The 26,447-nt window shown below is 39.6% G+C and overlaps 1 protein-coding gene across 2 annotated transcripts in view; it reads right to left on the reverse strand.

The window, feature by feature from the left end:
* Nucleotides 1-26,447, reverse strand: part of NELL1 (neural EGFL like 1) — a 1,057,189-nt gene that overhangs the window by 234,576 nt on the left and 796,166 nt on the right. For both annotated transcript variants that reach the window (XM_070783206.1, XM_070783205.1), the window contains exon 15: nt 16,186-16,281. In XM_070783206.1, coding sequence (XP_070639307.1) covers nt 16,186-16,281 — 96 coding nt within the window. The remainder of the gene's footprint in view (nt 1-16,185; nt 16,282-26,447) is intronic.

Consider the following 26,447-nt stretch of genomic DNA (forward strand, 5'->3'; position numbering starts at 1 on the left):
CCATATATGGCGGCCCACCAGGCTCCCCCGTCCCTGGGATTCTTCAGGCAAGAACACTGGAGTGGGTTGCCATTTCCTTCTCTAATGCGTGAAAGTGAAAAGTGAAAGGGAAGTTCTCAGTTGAGTATGGGCACTTACAGCTGAAGAATAGATAGAAAGACTTCCAACTTATCTCCTTAACTAAACTTTTAGATTATCTGAATTGCATAACATATAAACATTACCTCTGAAACATACTAATACTTAAACATTAAAATTTGGTGACTCTTAGGAATCTACTCTGGGTGACAACAGTAGGAAATGATATTATAAAATCATGCAATTTCTGTTATATGTTAGTTAATGGGTCTTCTCTCTCAAGACACAAAATCAATTAACCCAGGTACAAAACACTCCCTTTAAGATGATTTTGCATTGAAAATTTCAGCGTGAATTCTTCTCACAACCTTATTGTATTTAAGAATAGCTCTGTTGAGTCCTAGAAGAATATTTCTCTACATAAAACTCTAAAGAATAGACAAAATATATATACAGATGAGTTCTGCATGTTATTTATGCTAATATTCTATGACAGATGGTATAACACAGTTGGAAAACACACACACACACACACACACACACACACACACACACAGATCTGAGAAGCCAGAAGCCCTTGGTTTGAATTCCAGTTTCCCCATGCTTATTAGCACTTAACCTTAGGTGATTTTCTTACATTTTCTAGGCTTGATTTCTTGATTGCAAATTGGAAATGAGAATAATGTCTAATCCTGTAGATTGCATGTGAGCATTAAACTCATTAACTTATGTAAATTGCTTGGAACAATCTTGACAAAGGCAAGGTACTCAAAAAGTGGTTGACATCTTGCCTACATGTGTCTTTGCATACAGATGACTTCTATTCTGATGGTTATCACTATAATTTCATCCAGACTGTTCTACTGTGCCCAGGCCTTGGCTGGATTCCATTCTATTGACCGTACCATTGAAAGCAGACACTCTTCAATACCTATACCTGAGAGGGCACCTTACTGTGAATGGTTCTACTGGGTCAGGATGTAAAATTACCCGCCAGTCTTCCCAACATCCCACCACACTAACACAAACAGTCCATGTTGAAAAGTTGAAATCAACTACTTCTTAGTCGAACAATTGATGCTTTCGAACTGTGGCTCTGGAGAAGACTCTTGAGAGTTCCTTGGACTGCAAGGAGATCAAACCAGTCAATTCTAAAGGAAATCAACCCTGAATATTTATTGGAAGGACTGATGCTGAAACTGAAACTCCTTAATTTGGCATTGGAAAAGACCCTGATGCTGGATGGCAAAAGAAGAGGGGGAGACAGAGGATGAGATGGTTTGATAGCATCAGCAACTCAATGGAGATGAATTTGAGCAAACTCCAGGAAATAGTGGAGGACAGAGGAGCCTGGCATGCTGCGGTCCAAGGGGTCGCAAGGAGTCTGACATGACTTGGTGACTGAACAACAACAATTTCATAGTCAGGTGATTCTCAATGGCTCCTCCATATTATATTGTTCTTCCCATCACTTCTCCATCTTAACCTCAAGAATCCTTTATACTGTTTCTGTGAGATTTCCCCCCATCTACCTTACTAGAATGTAAGTATACCTGAGGGTTAAAGCAATTCTTACTTGTTTCTGTAATACCAGCCATCTCTTGATGACTAAATGTTGTGAATATCAGGCACACCACAAATATATTATTAAAAAGCACATGTTCTTTTTAAAATGAATTTATTTCTGGAGTCATGAAGCAAGGCTATTGTCTAAATAACTTGTTCATCAGTCACAGAATTTCTTCGAGCTTTATTTTCTATTCAGTACTATTTGCAGTTTAACTTCTATTTTTTCATTGAACAAAGTACATTCAATGGTAATTATCCTTCCCAAATTTAATTTTGCTCTTTTTTGCCCAAAGCTATCAATGCTTTTGACCCCAGGTCTTCTCATATTATTTTTTAGTTCTCCCTGGTATTTGTAACTCCACTAAGGGCCATCTGTAGATTTAATTAACTTGTTGAATCCTCCTTCTTCCAGATCATTAATGAAGTTGTTAAATAAGTCTGAGTGCAGTGCTTATCTCTATGGTATCTTGATGGTCCTTCAACCCCAATTATGTACTCCATTTCCCTCTGCCATTTCCTCTTATGTATATTCCCTTAGTCATTTCCCAAACCATTGAAAGGCCTACTTCCAAATCATTTGAAATTACATTTCACATGAAATTTCATATGAAATAGCTCTTGGATTTTTTTAAAACCTGACTTAACTATCCTTAGTGGAAAGGCAATTTATGGCCCCAATTTTCATAACATCCTGAGAATTTAAAGAAATAATTCAGTTAACATATTAAATAATGCTCTATTGGTCTTTGAAATTAGATAGATACTCTACTTCCAAAGGGGAAATGTCTACCTTTCCAGGAAGCTTCTTCTAATATTTTTTTAGAGAGAATAATTGTCATGATATATAAATTAAATTACATCCCTTCCCCCAATCTTCTCTATTCTGAAAGAGAAATATATTTTATATCCTCCAATGCCTCATTCTTTCGTTCTACTATTATTATATATACATTTCATCCATGGTTTATTTTGATTTTTCATCTGAGTCAGAAACAATTTTAGAATTGAGGAGCTTAGTTCCAACTAAAGTTGCTAGATTAAATACTCACATCTCCCACTCCTTTCTCCATGAAACAGTAATAAAATAATATTAAAGGCACGTTATGAAGGACATAACCCTCAAAAGCAAAGGACATTGGAGAAGAGTCACGAGCAATAGAATTCTGGAAGCTAAAAAAGAGATGGATGAGAGTTAACTAACTCCCTCAGAAGGCCTAAGAAAAATGATTCATAACCTGCAGTGGAGAAGACAGAAGAAGCCAGAAAGCAACGTGATTTACACCACAGAACACCGGAAGTGGTTGCATCAGCTGTCTCTGAAACTGCAGGGAATAGTGAGGCTAAGAGAAGAAAACTAATTGGAAAGATAAGTAATCAATTAAGATTCCTCAGAGATGCTCCCTCACCTCAGCCAGACTCCTGGCCTTCCTCCTGCCCCAGCAAAGACTGCAGTTTCCTTCTCAGCAGAAGGTACCACAGAAACTGGAAGGCAGCTGAGAGCAGAGACATTGCACGAAAAACAAGGGGATTCCGTGGAAATACATATACTGAGTTCTGAAACCCTTTGCCTTATCTATCCCACCTGGCTCTTACAATGCTAGCATCCAAGTATAATTCTTTCAGAAATGTCACTGATCGCTTCCATTAGACTGGAAGGATCTTCTCAAAAAATCTCAATTGCTCAAAAGAATAAACTTAAAATCATTTATCAATATTACACATAGGTAAACTGAGTTTTCAACCAACTTCTAACACATCATTCATAAAAATGCACAGATAGCTAAGGTTACAAGATGTTTGAGAAAATATTTATGAAGAAAAGCTGCAGTTGAAACTGAAGTGAACAAGGGAAGATGGGGGCTGGAAATGGTGGGAGGAGAAAGAAAGGTAGAGAAAGAGAAGCAAAGAGTTCCAAATACTGCCCAGGTCTCTCTGGGCAGAGACCTGCAGTAGGATCACAGCTTTGAGAAAAATCTAAAAAAAAAAAAAAATCAGTGTGGGAAAAATTCAAGATATTGATTATAACTTGAAATAGGAAAGGGACTCACGGGGAGAGTCCAGGTTGGAGTTTACACCAAGAGGTGCCGGAAACCATTTCACGTTTTTCATCGAGAAAAGGATTTGATTATATTTGCCTTTTATAGGGATTATACTATGAAACAGAAAGAACACTCTTTCATGAAGAAAGAACAGGATGTGGGACCTGAAGACTTGCCCTCTGCTATCATTCCAAACAAAATCTAAATGATGATGGTTTCGACTAGGCAAAAGAATAGAGAAAAAACAAATAGATTGTGATGATTGATTGAATGGGAATACGAGGAGAAGAAAACCTCAAGGATAATTCTGATTACATATGATCTAAAAATACCAGGGATGAAGGTGTGTGATTGACAACAATAATTTTCTCATTCTTTCTAAGATATTATCTTGATGACAGTATTTTGGTTTTGTAGACTAATATAAAACTAAAAGAGATTCAAGTATCTTTATTCAAAAGATGTTTTGAGCAACTGTTGTGTGCCAAGTGTTGCCCCAGTCCCTGGAAACACAGTGGCAATAAGACAAAAAAACTCTTGCCCCATGGAGTTTATATTCTGGCCAGGTAGTTGGACCAGTCAAGAAAAGCATTACTGATGACAATACAACAGACAGAAAGGAAGAGCTATTTTAGTCAGGGTTGAGGGTCTTCCTGAGGAAGTAACACTTGAACACAAATCTGAATGATGTGAGGGAGCAGATCACGAAAATATTTAGGAGAAGAACTTTCAAACAACCAAACTATAAGGAAAATATAACAGGAAAACAAGGGATTCAAGTAAGGATGCTTGAAATCCACCCCCTGAATGGTGAGGACAGAGAAATAACAAGGAGAAGAGCTGAGAGCACGTCGAATCATGTTGATCACTATAAAGATTTTTACTTTTACTAAGGAAATGGGGAGCCGTGGAAGGTTTGAAGTAGAGAAATGACTGGATCTAATCTATGTTTCAGCATTATCGCCTTGACTACCATGTTATGATTACAAAGAGGAGACAGCTGTACAGCAGGGGACAGGAGAAGAGTTTGGAGGTTTTGGCCATAATCTATATTAAAGATAATGATGTCATGTGGAGAAGTGGTGGTAGTGATCATATGATGCTTGGATCCCAAATATATCTTGAAGGCAGAGCAAAGATTTAGATGTGCACTGCAAAAGAAAAAAGTCAAGGACAATTTCAAGATCTTGACCCAGAGAATGGGAAAGGGTAGATTTCATCACCAACTGGAATGAGGAAAACTATGGAAGGGATATTTTGAGAGGGAACAGATCAGGAGCATTCAAATAATTAGCTACCCTCAAAAATCAATCTTTTCCATTACAAGCACACCTTGTTATATGTACTTTGTTTTATTATGCTTTGCAGACATTGTCTTCTTTACAAATTGAAGGTGTGAGGCAACCCTGTGTCCAGCAAGCCTATTGGCATCATTTTTTTAAACTGCCTTTGCTTGCTCTATGTCTCTGTGTCACATTCTGGCGAATCTCAAAATATTTCAGACTGTTTCATTACTGTTAAATTTGTTACAGTGATCTGTGATCAGTGATTTTTGTTCCCTTTGAAAATTGTTTTACTGAAGTATGGTTGATCTACAATGTTTTGTTAATACAGCTATTTTTTATGTTACCGCTACAACTCACTGAAGATGATAGAATTTTTGAGTAACAGAGTATTTTTAACTAAGATACATGCAGTGTTTTTTGAGATATAATGCTATTGCACACTTAGTGAATGTGTGCTCAGTCGCTTTAGCTGTGTCCAACTCTGTGACCCTATGGACTATAGCCTGCCAGGCTCCTCTGTCCCTGGGATTCTCCAGGCAAGAATACAGGAGCGGGTTGCCATGCCCTTCTCCAGGGGATCTTCCCCACCCAGAGACTGAACCTGGGTCTCCTGCGTCTTCTCTTTTGCAGGTGGATTCTTTACCACTGAGCCACTGGGGAAGCCCTGCACAGTCAGTAGACTACCGTATAGTGTCAAATAACTTCTATATGCACGGGGAAACCAAAAGACTTATGTGACTTGCTTAATTTTGATAGTCCCTTCATTGCAGTGGCCTGGAATTTGAACCTGCAGTATCTTTGAGGTACACCTGTACTTTAGTTAATATCAGATATTGGTAATCATTGGTAATATTCATTGGAAGGACTGATGCTGAAGCTGAAACTTCAATACTTTGGCCTTCTGATGAGACAAACTGACTCATTTGAGAAGACCTTGATGCTGAGAAAGATTGAAGGTGGGAGGAGAACGGGATGACAGAGGATGAGATGGTTGGATGGCATCACCGACTCAATGGACATCATGAATTTGAGTAGGCTCCAGGAGTTGGTGATGGACAGGGAAGCCTGGCGTGTTGCAGTCCCTGGGGTCTCAAAGAGTCGGACATGACTGAGTGACTGAACTGAACTGGACTGATTGGTAATCAACACGTAAGTCTATATGTGTGTTGTAGGCAGAGATAAGATTAAGGCAGAAGCCATCAATAAGGTGCATTTCAGTGACCAGAGTAGTTTAGAATGAGCTGGGATTTGAAATGTCTGAGGAGGAGGAGGAGATAAAGCTGGAGAGGCAGGCAGAGGTCCAATCATGGAGGTCTTTAGATATCATGCTGTAGAAGATGGACTTTATCTTAAGCACTGAGGAGGTACTGAAAGGTTTTCTTAGCAAGATTAATAAAGTAATCTTCTAGAATCTCCCCTCATGGACTCAATCTTCTTGGCTAAAATTGCTGCCACACATAGATAACTTTAAGGTCTCTATAAAAATGGAGAATGCTTTAAAACCACATTAGTCTGCCAAGCTTGAAACTTCTTATCTTTTCAAACACCACCAAAATGAATGCATAGATACTGCTCTTTGATTCAACACATTTTGGACCCAAGGCAACATTTTCAGGCAACTACCTTTTCTAATCAGTGCATCCTGTTAGGAGAAACTGATGAAAATTGCATGAGTTTATATTCTTTTTTGGTCAGGCTAGTGGCTTCAATCTGTTTTTTTCCATGTGATCTACAGTGCATTAAGTATACTTGGATACAAACAATTCCTGGATACTAGTTACCAAGAAAAATTTGCAATTTCTGGGTTCCAGTTGGTCATATTTTCACAGAAGCCTGGATTTCCTTTCTGTTTAGCCATTGTGCTTCAAGTTACAGGGGCTTTTGAATTTCCCAGGGCAGAGGATTAAAAATGAGCCTACGAACTCAACTCCTGACTTTCACAGTTTAATACGTATGAGCTTGCCTGGAGGGGAGGAAAAACTGCTTGTCATCTAAATAGTCAGGAATTATTTTCTGCATTACTAACTAGACAGGTAATCCCTAATAGCTTTCATATATTTGATGGGGAATGTCAATTTATTAAAATGATTGGTCCCCTTCACTTTGCTTCCTCGGAGGCAAGCTGGGACAAAACTACTGGAAACACACAGAATTTCTATACAATAGTATTCTTATGAATGGTATGCTTGTTAATGATATTTTTCTCCTTCATCTTCAACATGATAAACATTCACTTAGGTCTCTCTTAAATGAGATTTCAACTGGAGTCATTATGACTTGTGATCCATAAAATGAAGAGACGGGACCATGTGACATTTTGGGTCTTTTTGTATACTCATTCATATATTCATTTACTAAATATTTGTTGAATTCAAATGCAATAAGTTATTAAGACTGGACGTTTCCTTTGTTAGAGTTCTGATATGTAATAATATGCCATGTTTCAAAGCTGAGTGCTAGACTACCTTTACAACACTCAAAAATCAGCTGTGCCTACATTAACTATTAACCACTCTCCAACTCTGTAAACAAAGACCTAGAAATTCAAGCAAGGGATGGCAATGAGGCCAGAAGTGAGGACTTGGTTAGAGAGAGCTACCTGGCATGCTTCCAGTTTCAGGTCATCCTCTCTTTTCTTTTCTCAGGAGCAAGAGGTAAGAATATCCACTGTAAACTCATCCCAGGGTGACAGTCTTCAAGCTTAATCTAGAAATATCCCCTCCATGGTTAGGTACTTGCTGCTGCTGCTACTGCTAAGTTGCTTCAGTCGTGTCCGACTTTTTGTGACCCCAGAGATGGCAACCTACCAGGCTCCCCTGTCCCTGGGATTCTCCAGGCAAGAACACTGGAGTGGGTTGCCATTTCCTTCTCCAATGCACGAAAGTGAAAAGTGAAAGTGAAGTTGCTCAGTTGTGTCCGACCCTCAGCGACCCCATGGACTGCAGCCTTCCAGGCTCCTCCATCCATGGGATTTTCCAGGCAAGAGTACTGGAGTGGGGTGCCATTGCCTTCTCCGGGTTAGGTACCTAGCAAATGGTATTTGACTTCTGCTTTAAGAGTCTACGTGCTAATGCCTGGGTCTGAGGCTGCCTCGGTCATAAAGTAAAGAATTTAAAAAAAGAACACCTTAAGAGAGAATTTCACTTGGAGTGAAGGAGGGGGAAAGTATGTCCTTTCCTGAAATCCTACAAAAGAGCTTCAGAGCATCACCGGAATCATGTTAATCTTGCAGAGCAAGGGAGCCACAAGAGAGAAGTGGCCTTTCACAAGCTCAGAGCTACAGAAAGATGAAAGGACTGTCATGCCAAGGGAACTTTATTTGGATGTCCCTCGTGACCAAAGACCCTCACCAGAGCACTTCACCGAAGACGAACTGGCAACTACATAGCTCTTATCCAGAGGGCCTCGATGCTACAAAACCACTGTACTGGATACAGGAGATCTTATTCTCTTTCCCATAAAATTATCTCACCTAGGGTAAGAGTCTTGACACATAGGCATTTTACAATACAATACTGAAAGAAAAAAGGCCAAGTGCCTGATCTCCGTACTTCAGACTTCTCAGACTGCGGCAGGCTGATGAGTGCAGTGTGCCAGGCTCTATACCACATGCTTTAAGTAGACTATCTCATTTCACCTTACAGTAATATTATACAGTAATTAAAACTGCTAAAAATCCTGTTTGTAGTGGCAAACTGAGGCTTAGAAACATTGTATTACATATATATTACTGAATATTGAAAGTTGCTCAGTCATGTCTGTGGGACCAGACATGAATGGGACCCTGTGAACTATACAGTCCATGGAATTCTCCAGGCCAGAATACTGGAGTGGGTAGCCTTTCCCTTCTCCAGGGGGTCTTCCCAACCCAGGGATTGAACCCAGGTCTTCTGCATTGCAGGAGGATTCTTTACCAGCTGAGCCACATGGGAAGCCCATTACAAACACACACACACACACACACACACACACACACATATATGTATATGTACACACACACACACACACACACATATATATATATATATAAAACCTCCTGAGAATCCCTTGGACAGCAAGGAGATCAAACTAGTCAATCTTAAGGGAAATCAACCTTGAACACTCAGTGGAAGGGTTGATGCTGAAGCTGAAACTCCAGCATTTTGGTCATCTGATGCAAACAGTTGACACACGAGAAAAGTCCTGGACACTGGAAAGACTGAGGGCAGAAGGAGAAGGCATCAGAGGATGAGATGGCTGGATGGCATCACCGATGCAATGGCCATGAGTTTGAGCACACTCCGGGAGATGGTGAGGGACAGGGAAGCCTGACGTGCTGTAGTCCATGGGGTCGCAGAGTCAGACACGACTAGGTGACTGAACAACAGCAACATAACCAATACCAATCCAATACCACAGATTCTGGTAAACACACTATTACTATATGTGCATGCTCGGTCATGTCCAACTCTTGCAGCCTATGGACTGTAGCCTCCCAGGCTCCTCTTGTCCATGGAATTTTTCAGACAAGAAAACTGGAATGGGTTTCCATTTTCCTCTTCGAGAGGGTCTTTCCCACCAGGGATTGAACCTCCTTCTCCTGTGTCTCTTGCACTGGGAGGCAGATTCTTTACTACGAGCGCCACCTGAGAATCCCTTGGCAAATAGTGGAGTCCAACTAAAATTGAGCTAAAATGACTGTAAAGACTGTGCTCTTACTCCTATTTTTATATATTTTTCTTCTCACCTTAGGCGCAACAAAGATGTTGAAAGGCATATATAAATCCGTGCGCATAATCAAGTGGGAGATTATGGTTTATTGCTCACAGAGGAACATAATTTATTTAGCCTTGCACATTATCTGTTATGTTTAATTGCCCTTGAAAGCAGGTAATGTGATCAAGAGGCAACAGATTATTGGCAAGTGTATAAAATCTGGATTCAGTCATTCATGGGTGAGAACCTCAATTCCACTACTGACTGGCTTGAGTAACACTTATACCCACCCTCATATATGTTCCCAAGGGTGGGACTAGCTTTTCCTCGTAAGAAATAACAAGTGCAAAAGGTCTGGACTCATTATCCATGGGTAATAAGCTGACACAAGTTTTCACTTCACAGAGGCTAAATAATTCATGGTGGCAGATCTCACAGCAGAACACAGGTTTCTGTCCTTCCATCTAGAATTCTTTACACTCTCCCAGGCTGCATCTTTGTAGTCCAAATCATGGTTTGTGAACCACAGGCAATGTTCCCTACAGTTATACTTGAAATAACTTGAAAATTTGCTCTGTACTATGGAGATGAGAATGAAAAATGGTTTCAGGTATTTTTCCAGATGTCTGAAACCCTGTAAAACGGTGAGCCTGGCAGGACCATGAAGAGGGTTTTGAAATAGCTCCATGGAGTTCTGAGCGTTCAGAGCTCCATTTTGGAGCCATAGAGAAGTGCATCAGATCTTCAACTCAATATCTCCACCACAGCTGGAAAACTAATATGGAGTGGACGGAATTAAGATGAGGAGGGGAGTAAGATACTAGAAGTTCAGCAACTGAACCCAAGACTGAGCTACTTTAAATATGAATGACCTTAGTGTTAGCAGAGGTGGACTCCTCCCAGCCTCCACTGCAATGCCTCTCCTCTGTCATTCTCTTTTTTCCTGGAAATATTCACTGCAGGGAATAGTTCTCAAACAGATTTATACTCATATCACTTTAATAAAAATGTTAAGAGTATCTACATCCATCCTCGATGGGTTCAATTGGGTGGGCAAACTCTCAACTCCTGGTTTGTTTCATTCATTTGATTAGTCACTAAGTTGTGTCTGACTCTTTGTGACCCCATGAAGTGTAGCCACCAGGCTTCTCTGTTCGTGGGATTCCCCAAGCAAGAATACTGGAGTGGGTAAGAATTCCCTTCTCCAAGGGATCTTCCTGACCCAGGGATTGAGCCCACTGCATTGGCAGGGGAGTTCTTTACCACTGAGCTACCTGAGAAACCTAACTCCTGGTACTTCTTTTTATATGATGTCACAGAAGTCCTGCTTACTCTTTCCTGGGCATCTATTAGCTACATAACAATAGCGCAACGTTAATAATAGAAGCCTCCATTTGCTGAGCATGCATCATGTATGTGCCATATAACCTGAGAAAACTCACCCTGAGAAAAGTTAAATAACTCTCCTAACTGTTATGAATTTGCACTCATTCTCCTCCCAAATGCCCTGCCCATGGTCCTGTGATACCCTGCAAGAAAATATTTTCTTCTCCATTTAGAAAATGGAGTTATTATCCACACTTGAAAAGATTCAAACATGTTCTCCAAAACAAAGGTGGGCAGAGTGATAGCAAATAAATGAAGAATTGTCTGCAGTGCAGGAGTCTCAGGACATGGGTTCTATCCCTGGGTCAGGAAGATCCCCTGGAGGAGGGCATGGCAACCCACTCCAGTATTCTTGCCTGGAGAGTCCCATGAACAGAGGAGCTTGGCGGGTTGCAGTCCATGGGGTTGCAAAAGCCAAATACGACTGAAGTGACTTAGCATGAACACTTGGTAGAGTTCCATCAAAATTGAGGCAAAATGTAAAATTTGGAAGAATAGACAAATTACTGTTTCTGACCATTCTTTTTACTTGGTAGATGGACCATATGCTCAAGGTAAACTGTTGCCCTCTGTCTACCTACCTACAGGGTTCTGAAGCACAGGGAAAGAATAGAAGAATTATCCTGCAGAAAGTCATTTCCCTTTAGGAAAGGCAAAACGTCGACAGTCTCTGAGAAAAATGAAGATCCTTTTCATGAGTTTTAAGTTCTCTTTATGTTAATCTTTTAAAAAATCATTTATTATAAACATAATTTATAATTATTGTAGAAAATTAGAAATTTCATATAAACTAAATAGAAAAAAGCAACTCCTAGAATTAATATCACAAATGGACAATGCTATTCAACTTCTTTGCTATTTATTAATTTTCAAGAAATAGATTCATAGATACAGGGAACAAACTGTGGTTCCCCAGTGGGAGAGAATTGGGGCAAGGACAGGAAAGGTAAAGGAGATTTAAAGGTACAAACCACTAGGTATAAAATAAATGAATGACCAAAATGATCTCCAGCACAGAGAACACAGTCAATATTTTATAGTAGCTTTGTATGGAGTAGTCTATCGATATGTCAAATTACTATGCTGTGCAACTGAAACCAATAAAACATTGTAAGTCAGCTATACTTCAAAAAAAAAAAAAAAAGAATTTTCTAATTACAGCAAACCTAAAGTAATTCTAAAAATCCTGAAGAAATGCTTTACAAAATGCATTCTCTTAGAAAAGCTTATAATTTTATTAGTAGACAGACAGATATATATATTTAAAAGTGCTACATCTATTTCAGAACTTGTCAGGACGGGTGACTCTGCCTCCTTGGGGTATTTGACAATGTCAGGAGACATCTTCGATTGAACGGCTGGGGGTAGGTTCCTAATGGTGTTTAGTGGGTACAGTCCAGCGATGCCGCTAAAAATCCAACAATGCATAGGACAGCCCTCTGAAACAAAGAATTATCTGTCCAAAATGTTAATAACGTCAAGGTGAAGAACCCATTCACTAGACAAGCTTGACAACTGAGGTTGAATCTCTTTGTTGCTTGCAAGTTTACTTCATAGAGGAGGATACTATGCTATTTTACGGTAAGTAACATATCTCTGAATTTAGTATAACTCTTTGATATTATATTTGAGAAGTCTCTAGGACAACTTTGGATTGTTTCATCTGGTCCTCTGTTCGGCTACATCAGTGTGGCATGATATCCTTTTAGCTCTCTAGGATGACAAAGAGATTTCACTCATGGACCTTTTCCATCCTGAGAGTAATACAAATACTCTTCCTAGGTCTCCACTCATCTCTCTCTGTATACATCTCCATGTTAGGTGTGAAACCAAGTCAAGACCAAGCGCACAGAGAAGGATCAAAGGGTAGGAGAGAGGAGGGAACACAGGACGTTGTCCAGAAACCAAGGCAGGTGAAGTGTTTGCTTATCTTGAGTGGGGTGATGAAAAGTTTAAGTTTACTAAAATCTTATCAATATAAAATAAATGCAGAGCTGTTCATCTCTGTGTTACACATCAAACATGAGTGTGATTTTCAACTTCATTATATTTCAGATATGCATTTTATGATTTATTGAATACACTTGAATTCTGAAAGGCTATCACAAACAATGAATAAAGCCAACAACAGGAGTCAAGGGCAAAGAAAATATTTTAAAAACTAAACATAAGTAGATTCTAAATAGCTCAAATGGGACCATTTAATTAGCCATAAAATTAAATCAAATCAAACATTTAGTGTAATCATGCCATAAGACATTGACAATGTATTTACATTTCTCCTTTGCACCTGTGTCTCACCACATCAAGCATCACTATTCAAAGGCAAGTGGAATTATTTAATGTTTACTGCTAATAGCATGGCAAAATAATTCCAACATGATACGATGCAGTTTTTAAAGAGTCCCATAATTCACATAGATCCCTTGCACATAATCGATTGGAAAAATATGTACTTTATCCAAAAGATCTCCTGGAATTAGAATACTGGTCAATATGGTTTTGCTACAAATGGAAGTTAATATCACATATATAGAAACCTTATTCTATTTTTTTTTTCTTTACTGCAACTGTATACATTTTCAAGAGTAAGTAATTCTCAATCTCTACTTTAATATTCTTCTAGGAACCTATAACCTGCCAATGTCTGTCTGTCTTTTGCCTCTGGTCTTGATTTTCTCCTTTACCTTGATATTTTCTCTTCCACATTATGGACCAGAATGTAAGTACTGATTCAATCAGCCACTTATTGAGGAGAGGAAAGTACAGAGGTCAAATCAGCAAGCCATGAGAAACCATAATTAATTTTTCCTGGGCTGACACTGACTCAGCTCTGGTCTAAGATCAATGCTGTCCTCCAATTCTTTATGAAGTAAAAAGAAGAACTGCACAGTGGATTCTCTGTTAAATATCACTGTGACAATATAATAATGACTGGTTTATAACAAGCAAACTGAGGTGCTTGATGAAAGTATAAATTCATGGACCCTCCCCGACATATTCACCAGGAACCCAGATTTTATAGGAAGTTCATGCATTATCCCTTTGGAACACATGCAAGGGTTTATAATGTAGTTTGTGGAAGACAAGTTGAGTTTTATTCTCAATTCTAATACTGACTTCATAGAACTGCAGAAGTTACTTAATCTACCCACGCTTTTATCTGCCATCTACAAAGTGGGCATAATAATGTCTATCTCTTTTGTTTGTTCTAAATACTAAAATACTCCCTTAAAAGACATAATGCATAATTAGTACATGATAAATGGTATATCATTAGTAATATTAAAAATCCATCACCAACAATATTATATCATCATCACCATTCTGTCTCCATTAATTCCTATATTCTATAATGATTTAAGAAACGCATAGCAGTTTTAGAGCAAATAATGAGGAACTTTTACTTTAGTGGCTTTTATTTTTTTAATTTTGCTGCTGCTAAGTCGTTTCAGTCGTGTCCGACTCTGTACGACCCCATAGACAGCAGCCCATCAGGCTCCCCCGTCCCTGGGATTCTCCAGGCAAGAACACTGGAGTGGGTTGCCATTTCCTTCTCTGATGTATGAAAGTGAAAAGTGAAAGTGAAGTCGCTCAGTCATGTCCAACTTTTAGCGACCCCATGGACCACAGCCCACGAGCCTCCTCCGTCCATGGGATTCTCCAAGCAACAGTACTGGAGTGGGGTGCCATTGCCTTCTCCGTTTATTTTAGAAAACCTAATTAAAATCTGATGTACTACAATACGGGCCTATGGGCTAAGCTCCTTTGCTTTTGACAAGAATCCTTCAGTTCCACATGGCAATTCTCATCTGCTCAGAGGCAGAACTTGGCTCTTTTATACGTCTTTTTTAAAAGACAAATCAAGTAACTTTTACTTAATAAATATGATCTAATTTGTTGATAATTATCACAAAACATGGGAACAATAATACACATTGTAGATTTCCTTGTTGAATAATGTATGTAGTTAAATTTTGACTCTTTTTAAAAGGATCAGGCTGCGTTAGAAATACACAGGCAGTACAATGTAATATGTCAAACAAGTTGGGGGATAATAAACATGCTAATTTAAAAAATTAGCATCTAAATTCAGAAACCTTTAACATGAAGGAAAGGAAGCAAGAGCTTTGCATAGATCTTTGGCATTAGATGAAAACATACTCCCCTCATCTAATAAAAAGCATGGTGACCACAGCATTATATTTCTGTTTTTCTAAGCTGTACTGTGAGAATGTCCAGTTGAGTGTGATATTCCAGACTTAGAAAAACATAACACAGTGATTTTAGCCTAATGAAACTCATGGGGAAATACACTGAAATATTCACTTTCACAAGGCATAAACAAACCTCTTGTTTGCACTGATACATACATACTGGTACATTGACATTGAATACCAATTTCATTAACATACAGGAGTACTTCTTCAATTGATAAAAGAACTGGATTTCACCAAATACTGCCCAGTGTAAATACTACATTTATAGAAAGCTGCACATAATGGACTCTTATTAATAGTAACTGGCTTATAATATCAGGTCCATGAATGATAACGTTCTTAGTAAACCACTGTTAGAATAAAATCGCAAGCACACCAATAAACCTGCTGCTGGAGTTATTTAATGCGCTATTACTCAAGGAGTATGTGGTTCGAATTTACATTCCGTGGACACAGCAGATTGTTACAGCTCTAGTGGTTGCCTGTGTTGCTACCCAATAGATGATAAGTGGGGCAGGTCAGTTCGTCAGGCTTTATATCTGCTGCTGCTGCTGCTAAGTCATTTCATTCGTGTCTGACTCTGTGCAGCCCCAGAGATGGCAGCCCACCAGGTTCCCCTGTCCCTGGGATTCTCCAGGTGAGAACACTGAAGTGGGTTGCCATTTCCTTCTCCAGGCTTTATATCTAATTAGTGCTAAAATGCACACTGCAAATGGTAGCAGGGAAAAGATTCGACTTTGCTAAATTAGACACAGTGGAGAGAGGGCAGATTAAGTTCTGTTTTCAGAGGGAGGATGTCTATGACACAGTAATCAAAAGGTACTCAGCTTTGGTAGAGCCACATCCACCAACACAATGCAATGTATCAGGTCAATCCACAGTACTACAGTCCTAGAGAAAGAGCTTCCTTACCTTTCTCGCAGTGGCTTCCTGTGAACCCAGAAGGACAGATACATTTGTTGGGAGCCATGCATGTTCCACCGTATCTGCAGCCTTCTTCGCAGAATGCTGTCACACAAAAAAAAAAGAGAGAGAGAGAGAGAGAGATTTCTCTTAGATAAAACAGCAATAAGGAAATTCATAGTAAATAGCTGCTGCTGCTGCCAAGTCGCTTCAATCATGTCCGACTCTGTGCGACCCCAGAGACGATAGCCCACCAGGCTCCCCCGTCCCTGGGATTCTCCAGGCAAGAACAATGGAGTGGGATGCCATTTCCTTCTCCAGTGCATGAAAGTGAAAGTGAAGTCACTCAGTCGTGTCCGACTCCTAGCGACTCCATAGACTGCAGCCTACCAGGCTCCTCCATCCATGGGATTTGCCAGGCAAGAGTACTGGAGTGAGTTGCCATTGCCTTCTCCGATAGTAAACAGTAGGGTTATTGAAACAATTCTTTGTTACACAGGGAATACATATCATTGGTGACACATGTAAAAGTTTCAGTATACAAAAAACAAATAAATATAATAATACCTATTTCACTTTTACATACAATCCATTGAAATAATAGATGTAAAGTACTTGATGCTAAACAGGAGCTAGTATGAAGAGGCATTAGGATTGCTGTTAATATGACTATTGAAACACTTGAAATCAAAGAATATATTGAAGAACTAGAAAAACAGAGTTGGGATAAAGATGAAGGCATTTAATATATTATTTTATAGATACTCTTTTTACTATGCATTTTTATTACAATAAAAACATTTTTACATTGTTAAACTATTTTCAGTAGTCAATACAATTTCTAAAAACATAATAAAGTTAACTAATTGCTTAATTTTGAATATTTAAGATGTTTCCAACATTTCTATAATAAAAACAATGTCCTGTCCTTATAGAAAAAAAATGCATAACATGTTTTGAATTATTCCTTTAGGGAAAATGCCTCAATGGAAACATGCTAAAGATGGGTGGACTTCACTTAGCTTTTTGATAAGAATTGTGAAGTCATCCTAACCCCATCTCAGCACTACCCTGCTAACCTTCCCAGACCAGATTACACACTAGCAGAGCATAGCCCATAAAACTTTCCTCTGAAGTATTAAAAATAAATTTTATTTATGAATAATTGGTCATCATCACCTCTTCCATCAATTAGATTGCAAGACCAATCATCAGTTCAGTTAAGTTCATTCACTCAGTCGTGTCCAGCTCTTTGTGATCCCATGAATCGCAGCAAGACAGGCCTCCCTGTCCATCACCAATTCCCGGAGTTCACTCAAACTCATGTCCATCGAGCCGGTAATACCATCCAGTCCTCTCATCCTCTGTTGTCCCCTTCTCCTCCTGCCCCCAATCCCTCCCAGCATCAGAGTCTTTCCCAATGAGTCAACACTTTGCATGAGGTAGCCAAAGTATTGGAGTTTCAGCTTTACCATCAGTCCTTCCAATGAACACCCAGGGCTGATCTCATTTAGAATGGACTGGTTGGATCTCCTTGCAGTCCAAGGGACTCTCAAGAGTCTTTTCAAACACCACAGTTCAAAAGCATCAATTCTTCAGCATTCAGCTTTCTTCACAGTCCAACTCTCACATCCATACATGACTAATGGAAAAACCATAGCCTTGACTAGATGGACCTTTGTTGGCAAAGTAATGTCTGCTTTTGAATATGCTATCTAGGTTGGTCATAACTTTCCTTCCAAGGAGTAAGCATCTTTTAATTTCATGGTTTCAATCACCATCTGCAGTGATTTAGGAGCACCCCCCCCCCCCAGAAAAAATTAAGGCTGACACTGTTTCCACTGTTTCCCCATCTATTTCCCATGAAGTGATGGGACCGGATGCCATGATCTTCATTTTCTGAATGTTAAGCTTTAAGCCAACTTTTTCACTCTCCTCTTTCACTTTCATCAAGAGGCTTTTTAGTTCCTCTTCACTTTCTGTCATAAGGGTGGTGTCATCTGCATATCTGAGGTTACTGATATTTCTCCCGGCAATCTTGATTCCAGCTTGTGCATCTAAAATGGACTGGAATGGGTAAATTTAATTCAGATGACCATTATATCTACTACTGTGGGCAGGAATCCCTTAGAAGAAATGGAGTAGCCATTATGGTCAACAAAAGAGTCCAAAATGCAGTACTTGGATGCAATCTCAAAAATGACAGATGATCTCTGTTCGTTTCCAAGGCAAACCATTCAATATCACAGGAATCCAAGACTATGCCCCAACCAGTAATGCTGAAGAAGCTGAAGTTCAATGGTTCTATGAAGACCTACAAGACCTTTTAGAACTAACAACCCCAAAAGATGTCCTTTTCATTATAAGTGACTGGAATGCAAAAGCAGGAAGTCAAGAAATACCTGGAGTGATGGGCAAATTTGATCTCGGAATATGGAATGAAGCAGAGCAAAGGCTAATAGAGTTTTGCCAAGAGAATGCACTGGTCATGGCAAACATGCTCTTCCAACAACACAAGAGAAGACTCTACACATGGACATCACCAGATGGTCAACACCGAAATCAGATTGATTATATTCTTTGCAGCCAAAGATGGAGAAGCTCTATACAGTCAGCACAAACAAGACCAGGAGCTGACTGTGGCTCAGATCAGGAACTCCTTATTGCCAAATTCAGACTTACATTGAAGAAAGTAGGGAAAACCACTAGACCACTCAGGTATGACCTAAATCCGTATGCAGGTCAGGAAGCAACAGTTAGAACTGGACATGGAACAACAGACTGGTTCCAAATAGGAAAAGGAGTACGTCAAGGCTGTATATTGTCACCCTGCTTATTTAATTTATATGCAGAGTACATCATGAGAAAAGCTGGACTGGAAGAAACACAAGCTGGAATCAAGATTGCCGGGAGAAATATTGAAAACCTCAGATATGCAGATGACACCACCCTTATGGCAGAAAGTGAAGAGGAACTCAAAAGCCTCTTGATGAAAGTGAAAGTGGAGAGTGAAAAAGTTGGCTTAAAGCTCAGCATTCAGAAAATGAAGATCATTGCATCCGGTCCCATCACTTCATGGGAAATAGATGGGGAAACAGTGGAAACAGTGTCAGACTTTATTTTTCTGGGCTCCAAAATCACTGCAGGTGGTGACTGCAGCCATGAAATTAAAAGACGCTTACTCCTTGGAAGGAAAGTTATGACCAACCTAGACAGCATATTCAAAAGCAGAGACATTACTTTGCCAACAAAGGTCCATCTAGTCAAGGCTATGGTTTTTCCTGTGGTCATGTGTGGATGTGAGAGTTGGACTGTGAAGAAGGCTGAGCGCCGAAGAATTGATGTTTTTGATCTGTGGTGTTGAAGAAGACTCTTGAGAGTCCCTTGGACTGCAAGGAGATCCAACCAGTGCATTCTGAAGGAGATCAGCCCTGGGATTTCTTTGGAGGGAATGATGCTAAAGCTGAAACTCCAGTACTTTGGCCACCTCATGCAAAGAGTTGACTCATTGGAAAAGACTCTGATGCTGGGAGGGATTGAGGGCAGGAGGAGAAGGGGACGACAGAGGATGAGATGGCTGGATGGCATCCCTGACTCGATGGACGTGAGTCTGAGTGAACTCCGGGAGTTGGTGATGGACAGGGAGGCCTGGTATGCTGCGATTCATGGAGTCACAAACAGTCGAACACGACTGAGCAACTGAACTGAACTGATACAGTGGAAGTGAGAGATAGAATTAAGGGGCTAGATCTGATAGAGTGTCTGATGACTATTGATGGAGGTTCATGACATTGTACAGGAAGCAGTGATCAAGACCATCCCCCAAAAAAAAGAAATGCAAAAAGGGAAAATGGTTGGCTGAGGAGCCCTTACAAATAGCTGTGAAAAGAGGAGAAAAAAAAGCAAAGGAGAAAAGGAAAGATATAAGCATCTGAATGCAGAGTTCCAAAGAATAGTAAGGAGAGATAAGAAAGCCTTCCTCAGCGATCAACGCAAAGAAATAGAGGAAAACAACAGAATGGGAAAGACTAGAGATCTCTTCAAGAAAATTAGAGATACCAAGGGAACATTTCATGCAAAGATGGGCTCGATAAAGGACAGAAATGGTATGGACCTAACAGAAGCAGAAGATATTAAGAAGAGATGGCAAGAATACACAAAAGAACTGTACAAAAAAAGATCTTCATGACCAAGATAATCACGATGCTGCAATCACTGACCTAGAGCCAGACATCCTGGAATGTGAAGTCAAGTGGGCCTTAGAAAGCATCACTATGAACAATGCTAGTGAAGGTGATAGAATTCCAGTTGAGCTACTTCAAATCCTGAAAGATGATGTTGTGAAAGTACTGCACTCAATATGCCAGCAAATTTGGAAAACAGCAGTGGCCACAGGACTGGAAAAGGTCAGTTTTCATTCCAATCCCAAAGAAAGGCAATGCCAAAGAATGCTCAAACTACAGCACAATTGCACTCATCTCACACACTAGTAAAGTAATGTTCAAAATTCTCCAAGCCAGGCTTCAGCAATACGTGAACCATAAACTTCCAGATGTTCAAGCTGGTTTTAGAAAAGGCAGAGGAACCAGAGATCAAATTGCCAGCATCCACTTCATCATGGAAAAAGCAAGAGAGTTCCAGAAAAAACATCTATTTCTGCTTTATTGACTATGCCAAAGCTTTTGACTGTGTGGATCACGATAAACTGGAAAATTCTTCAAGAGATGGGAATACCAGACCACCTGAACTGCCTCTTGAGAAACCTATATGCAGGTAAGGAAGCAACAGTTAGAACTGGACATGGAACAACAGACTGGTTTGAAATAGGAAAAGGAGTATGTCAAGGCTGTATATTGTCACCCTGCTTATTTAACTTATATGCAGAGTACATCATGAGAAATGCTGGGCTAGAAGCACAAGCACAAGATGCATCATGGCAAGTACTATTACCTGATTACTTCTGCTCTATATGGTACCACAGTCTCAGAATCTAAGCGCACAGTAAATGCCCAAAAAGTACTTGCTGAATGAATTAGCCTGTATCCTGCAGGATGTTCTGACAGAAAAACTCCAGTTCTAACAATTGTGCAATACTTCCATCCAAATACCTTACTGTAAAACCTTGCTGGATAACCAATAATTTCATGTTCTAAATGTACACAATTTCTCATGAATGAAGACAACTGCAAATTGTTAACACAGAATTTCTTTTATTTACATGAGAGTTCAGTGAGAAAATGCTTTTTTTTTAAATTTTTAATTGGTATTAAAAAATGTCACCCTGGAAAAAGCCTCATGGATATATTTTGCCATCATCACATAAATAATATGAATCTAATTTTTAAAAGCCCTATTATGTCTTTAGATCATTGAATGCTAGTTCAAGTACATAGAACTTCTCACAATATTGTCATTTTCCACATCATTTAAAGTCCTTTGGATGATTTAACATTCTGCAGCTTAGTAACTAATTGTGAGCTCCTTTGCTTCTGCCAGAGGATGTACAGTGGGTACCTTGGTTTTCAAATACCATTTCTTATATCCTGCATCTCAGTACCCTGTGACTAAGAAAACACTGGTTTAGGCAATATCTGCCTTAAGTATGTTCATAAGAAACTAAAAAATACACCAATATATACACAAACGTATAAAATCTCTCATTCCCCATATCACACTTGTGGGATCTGGTGACAAACATTTCAAGTAAGATACTGAGAGTAGTGCTCTGCTTCAAAGTTAATAACAGAACAGGAAAAAAATTTTACAAGCTAAAAATTACAGAAACCTGGTTAATGAAAGTTTCAAGTGGCACCCAAAGGAGGCAGGGGCTTGAAGGTAAGCTTGGGTTTCTTTGTGGCACAAAGAGCATTTGATCCAGATCTGTTTATACACATGTGCACGCATGTGCCCACACACACACACACATGTGCACACTCAAACACAGAGCAGCAGACCTGATTAGGAGACTTGTTTCTGTTTTATAATATGTGTGTGCTTTTGATTTACTCATCTCCTAAATAGAAACAATATTAGGAGCTTCTATAAAGAAAGCATGATATGTTTGTGATGTCCGAAAAATGTACAGATATAATAAACAGAGTGCTATGAGGATGAAATGAGTCAATATTTGTAAGGGACTTAAAATAATGTTTGGCAAACAGGGTTATGTATTCTGTTAAATAAAACCAACTGCTAGTGATACTGTTAGGACTGTAAATACGGACCAGGAACAAAGGTCCTAATATCCAGAAAATATAAACCCAACCTACAAGATGTTCAGCTTCACCAAGTGGGTTTCAGGCATTCATTGTTCTTCGTGCTTGATTTAGTTTCTCCTAAGAGTATCACGATGGTGTGATCACTGACCTAGAGCCAGACATCCTGGAATGTGAAGTCAAGTGGGCCTTAGAAAACATCACTATGAACAAAGCTAGTGGAGGTGATGGAATTCCAGTTGAGCTATTCCAAATCCTGAAAGATGATGCTGTGAAAGTACTGCACTCAATATGCCAGCAAATTGGGAAAACTCAGCAGTGGCCACAGGACTGGAAAAGGTCAGTTTTCATTCCAATCCCAAAGAAAGGCAATGCCAAAGAATGCCCAAACTACCGCACAATTGCACTCATCTCACACGCTAGTAAAGTAATGTTCAAAATTCTCCAAGCCAGGCTTCAGCAATATGTGAACCATGAACTTCCTGATGTTCAAGCTGGTTTTAGAAAAGGCAGAGGAACCAGAGATTAAATTGCCAACATCCGCTGGATCATTGAAAAAGCAAGAGAGTTCCAGAAAAACATCTATTTCTGCTTTATTGACTATGCCAAAGCCTTTGACTGTGTGGATCACAATAAACTGTGGAAAATTCTGAAGGAGATGGGAATACCAGACCACCTGATCTGCCTCTTGAGAGATTTGTATGCAGGTCAGGAAGCAACAGTTAGAACTGGACATGGAACAACAGACTGGTTCCAAATAGGAAAAGGAGTACATCAAGGATGTATATTGTCACCCTGTTTATTCAACTTCTATGCAGAGTACATCATGAGAAACGCTGGACTGGAAGAAACACAAGCTGGAATCAAGATTGCTGAGAGAAATATCAATAACCTCAGATATGCAGATGACACCACCCTTATGGCAGAAAGTGAAGAGGAACTCAAAAGCCTCTTGATGAAAGTGAAAGAGGAGAGTGAAAAAGTTGGCTTAAAGCTCAACATTCAGAAAATGAAGATTATGGCATCCGGTCCCATCACTTCATGGCAAATAGATGGGGAAACAGTGGAAACAGTGTCAGACTTTATTTTTCTGGGCTCCAAAATCACTGCAGATGGTGACTGCAGCCATGAAATTACTCCTTTGAAGGAAAGTTATGACCAACCTAGATAGCATATTCAAAAACAGAGACATTACTTTTCCAACAAAGGTTCTCTAGTCAAGGCTATGGTTTTTCCTGTGGCCATGTGTGGATGTGAGAGTTGGACTGTGAAGAAGGCTGAGCACTTAAGAATTGATGCTTTTGAACTGTGGTGTTGGAGAAGACTCTTGAGAGTCCCTTGGACTGCAAGGAGATCCAACCAGTCCATTCTGAAGGAGATCAGCCCTGGGATTTCTTTGGAAGGAATGATGCTAAGGCTGAAACTCCAGTACTTTGGCCACCTCATGCGAAGAGTTGACTCATTGGAAAAGACTCTGATGCTGGGAGGGATTGGGGACAAGAGGAGAAGGGGACGACAGAGGATGAGATGGCTGGATGGCATTACTGACTCGATAGACCTGAGTCTCAGTGAACTCCGGGTGTTGGTGATGGACAGGGAGGCCTGGCGTGTTGTGATTCATGGGGTCACAAAGAGTCAGACACGACTGAGCGACTGATCTGATCTGATCTGAAGAGTAGTAGCATGGAAACATCGGATTGTTGTTTATCAGTCGCTAAGTTTTGTCTGACTCTTTCCGATCCCATGGACTGCAGGATACCAGTCTTCCTTGTCCTTCACTGTCCCTGGAGTTTGCTCAAATTCATGTCCACCATTGAGGTGGTGATGCTATCTAGCCATCTCATCATCTGTCAGTTTCTTCTCCTTTGGCCCTCAATCTTTCCCAGCATCACTGTCTTTTCTGATGAGTTGGTTCTTCACATCAGGTGGCCAAATTACTGGATCTTCAGCTTTAGCATCAGTCCTTCCAATGAATATTCAGGGCTGTTTTCCTTTAGGATTGACTGGTTTGTTTTCCTTGTTGTCCAAGTGACTCTGTACAGTCTTCTCCAGCAACACAACTAAAAAGCATCAATTCTCTTGCATTCAGCCTTCCTTATGGTACAGCTCTCACATCCATACATGACTAATGGAAAACCATAGCTTTGACTACATGGACCTTTGTTGGCAAAGTAATGTCTTCGCTTTTTAATTTGCTGTCTAGGTTTGTCATAGCTTTCCTTCCAAGGAGCAAGTGTCTTAATTTCATGGCTGCAGTCACCATTCACAGTGATTTTTGAAGCCCAAGAAAATAAAGTCTGTCACTGCTTCCACATTTTCCCCATCTATGTGTCATTAAGTGACAGGACTGGATGCCATGATCTTAGTTTTTTGAATGTTGAGTTTTAAGCCAGCTTTTTCACTCTCCTCTTTCACTGTCAAGAAGCTCTTTAGTTCTTCTTCACTTTCTGCCATTAGAGTGGTATCATATGCATCATATAGGTGTTATTATTTATGTTATATGTTAACATATTTGAAATGAGTATGTAATATGCAACATATTTATGTTGTTATTATCCAAATAAAAATGGTGAAACGGGGGCTCTGACATCAAGTGCCACTGTAAGGCTGCACAGACAGTAAGCTGCAGAGCCAGGGTTCAAAGTCTTCTTTGCCTTCAAAGTCATGTAGATCACAGATATTCAATGACATTAAAAACTCATGCCTGACTTCAGGGTCTACTACAAAGCCACAGTCATCAAGACAGTATGGTACTGGCACAAAGACAGGAATATAGATCAGTGGAACAAAATAGAAAGCCCAGAGATAAATCCACGCACCTATGGACACCTTATCTTTGACAAAGGGGGCAAGAATATACAATGGAGAAAAGACAATCTCTTTAACAAGTGGTACTGGGAAAACTGGTCAATCATTTGTAAAAGAATGAAACTAGAACACTTTCTAACACCATACACAAAAATAAACTAAAAATGGATTAAAGATCTAAATGTAACCAGAAACTATAAAACTTCTAGAAGGGAACATAGGCAAAATACTCTCCAACATAAATCACAGCAGGATCCTCTATGACCCACCTCCCAGAATATTGGAAATAAAAGCAAAAATAAACAAATGGGACCTAATTAAACTTAAAAGCTCTTGCACAACAAAGGAAACTATAAGCAAGGTGAAAAGACAGCCTTCAGAATGGGAGAAAATAATAGCAAATGAAGCAACAAACAACTAATCTCAAAAATATACAAGCAACTCCTGAAGCTCAATTCCAGAAAAATAAATGACCAAATCAAAAAATGGGCCAAAGACCTAAACAGACATTTCTCCAAAGAAGACATACAGATGGCTAACAAACACATGAAAAGATGCTCAACATCACTCATTATCAGAGAAATGCAAATCAAAACCACAATGAGGTACCATTTCATGCCAGTCAGAATAGCTGCTATCCAACAGTCTATAAGCAATAAATGCTGGAGAAGGTGTGGAGAAAAGGGAATCCTCTTACACTGTTGGTGGGAATGCAAACTAGTACAGCCACTATGGAGAACAGTGTGAAGATTCCTTAAAAAACTGGAAATAGAACTGCCTTATGACCCAGCAATCCCACTGCTGGGCATACATACCAAGGAAACCAGAATTGAAAGAGACACGTGTACCCCAATGTTCATTGCAGCACTATTTATAATAGCCAGGATATGGAAGCAACCTAGATGCCCATCAGCAGATGAATGGATAAGAAAGTTGTGGTACATATACACAATGGAGTATTACTCAGCCATTAAAAAGAAGACATTTGAACCAGTTCTAATGAGGTGGATGAAACTGGAGACTATTATACAGAGTGAAGTAAGCCAGAAGGAAAAACACCAATACAGTATATACTAACACATATATATGGAATTGAGAAAGATGGTAACGATAACCCTGTATGTAAGACAGCAAAAGAGACACAGATGTATAGAACAGTCTTCTGGACTCTGTGGGAGAGGCGAGGGTGGGATGATCTGAGAGAATAGCACTGAAATATGTATAATATCATATGTGAAATGAATCGCC

The sequence above is a fragment of the Bos indicus genome, chromosome 29 (genome assembly GCF_029378745.1).
Source record: "Bos indicus isolate NIAB-ARS_2022 breed Sahiwal x Tharparkar chromosome 29, NIAB-ARS_B.indTharparkar_mat_pri_1.0, whole genome shotgun sequence".
Lineage (NCBI taxonomy): Eukaryota > Metazoa > Chordata > Mammalia > Artiodactyla > Bovidae > Bos > Bos indicus.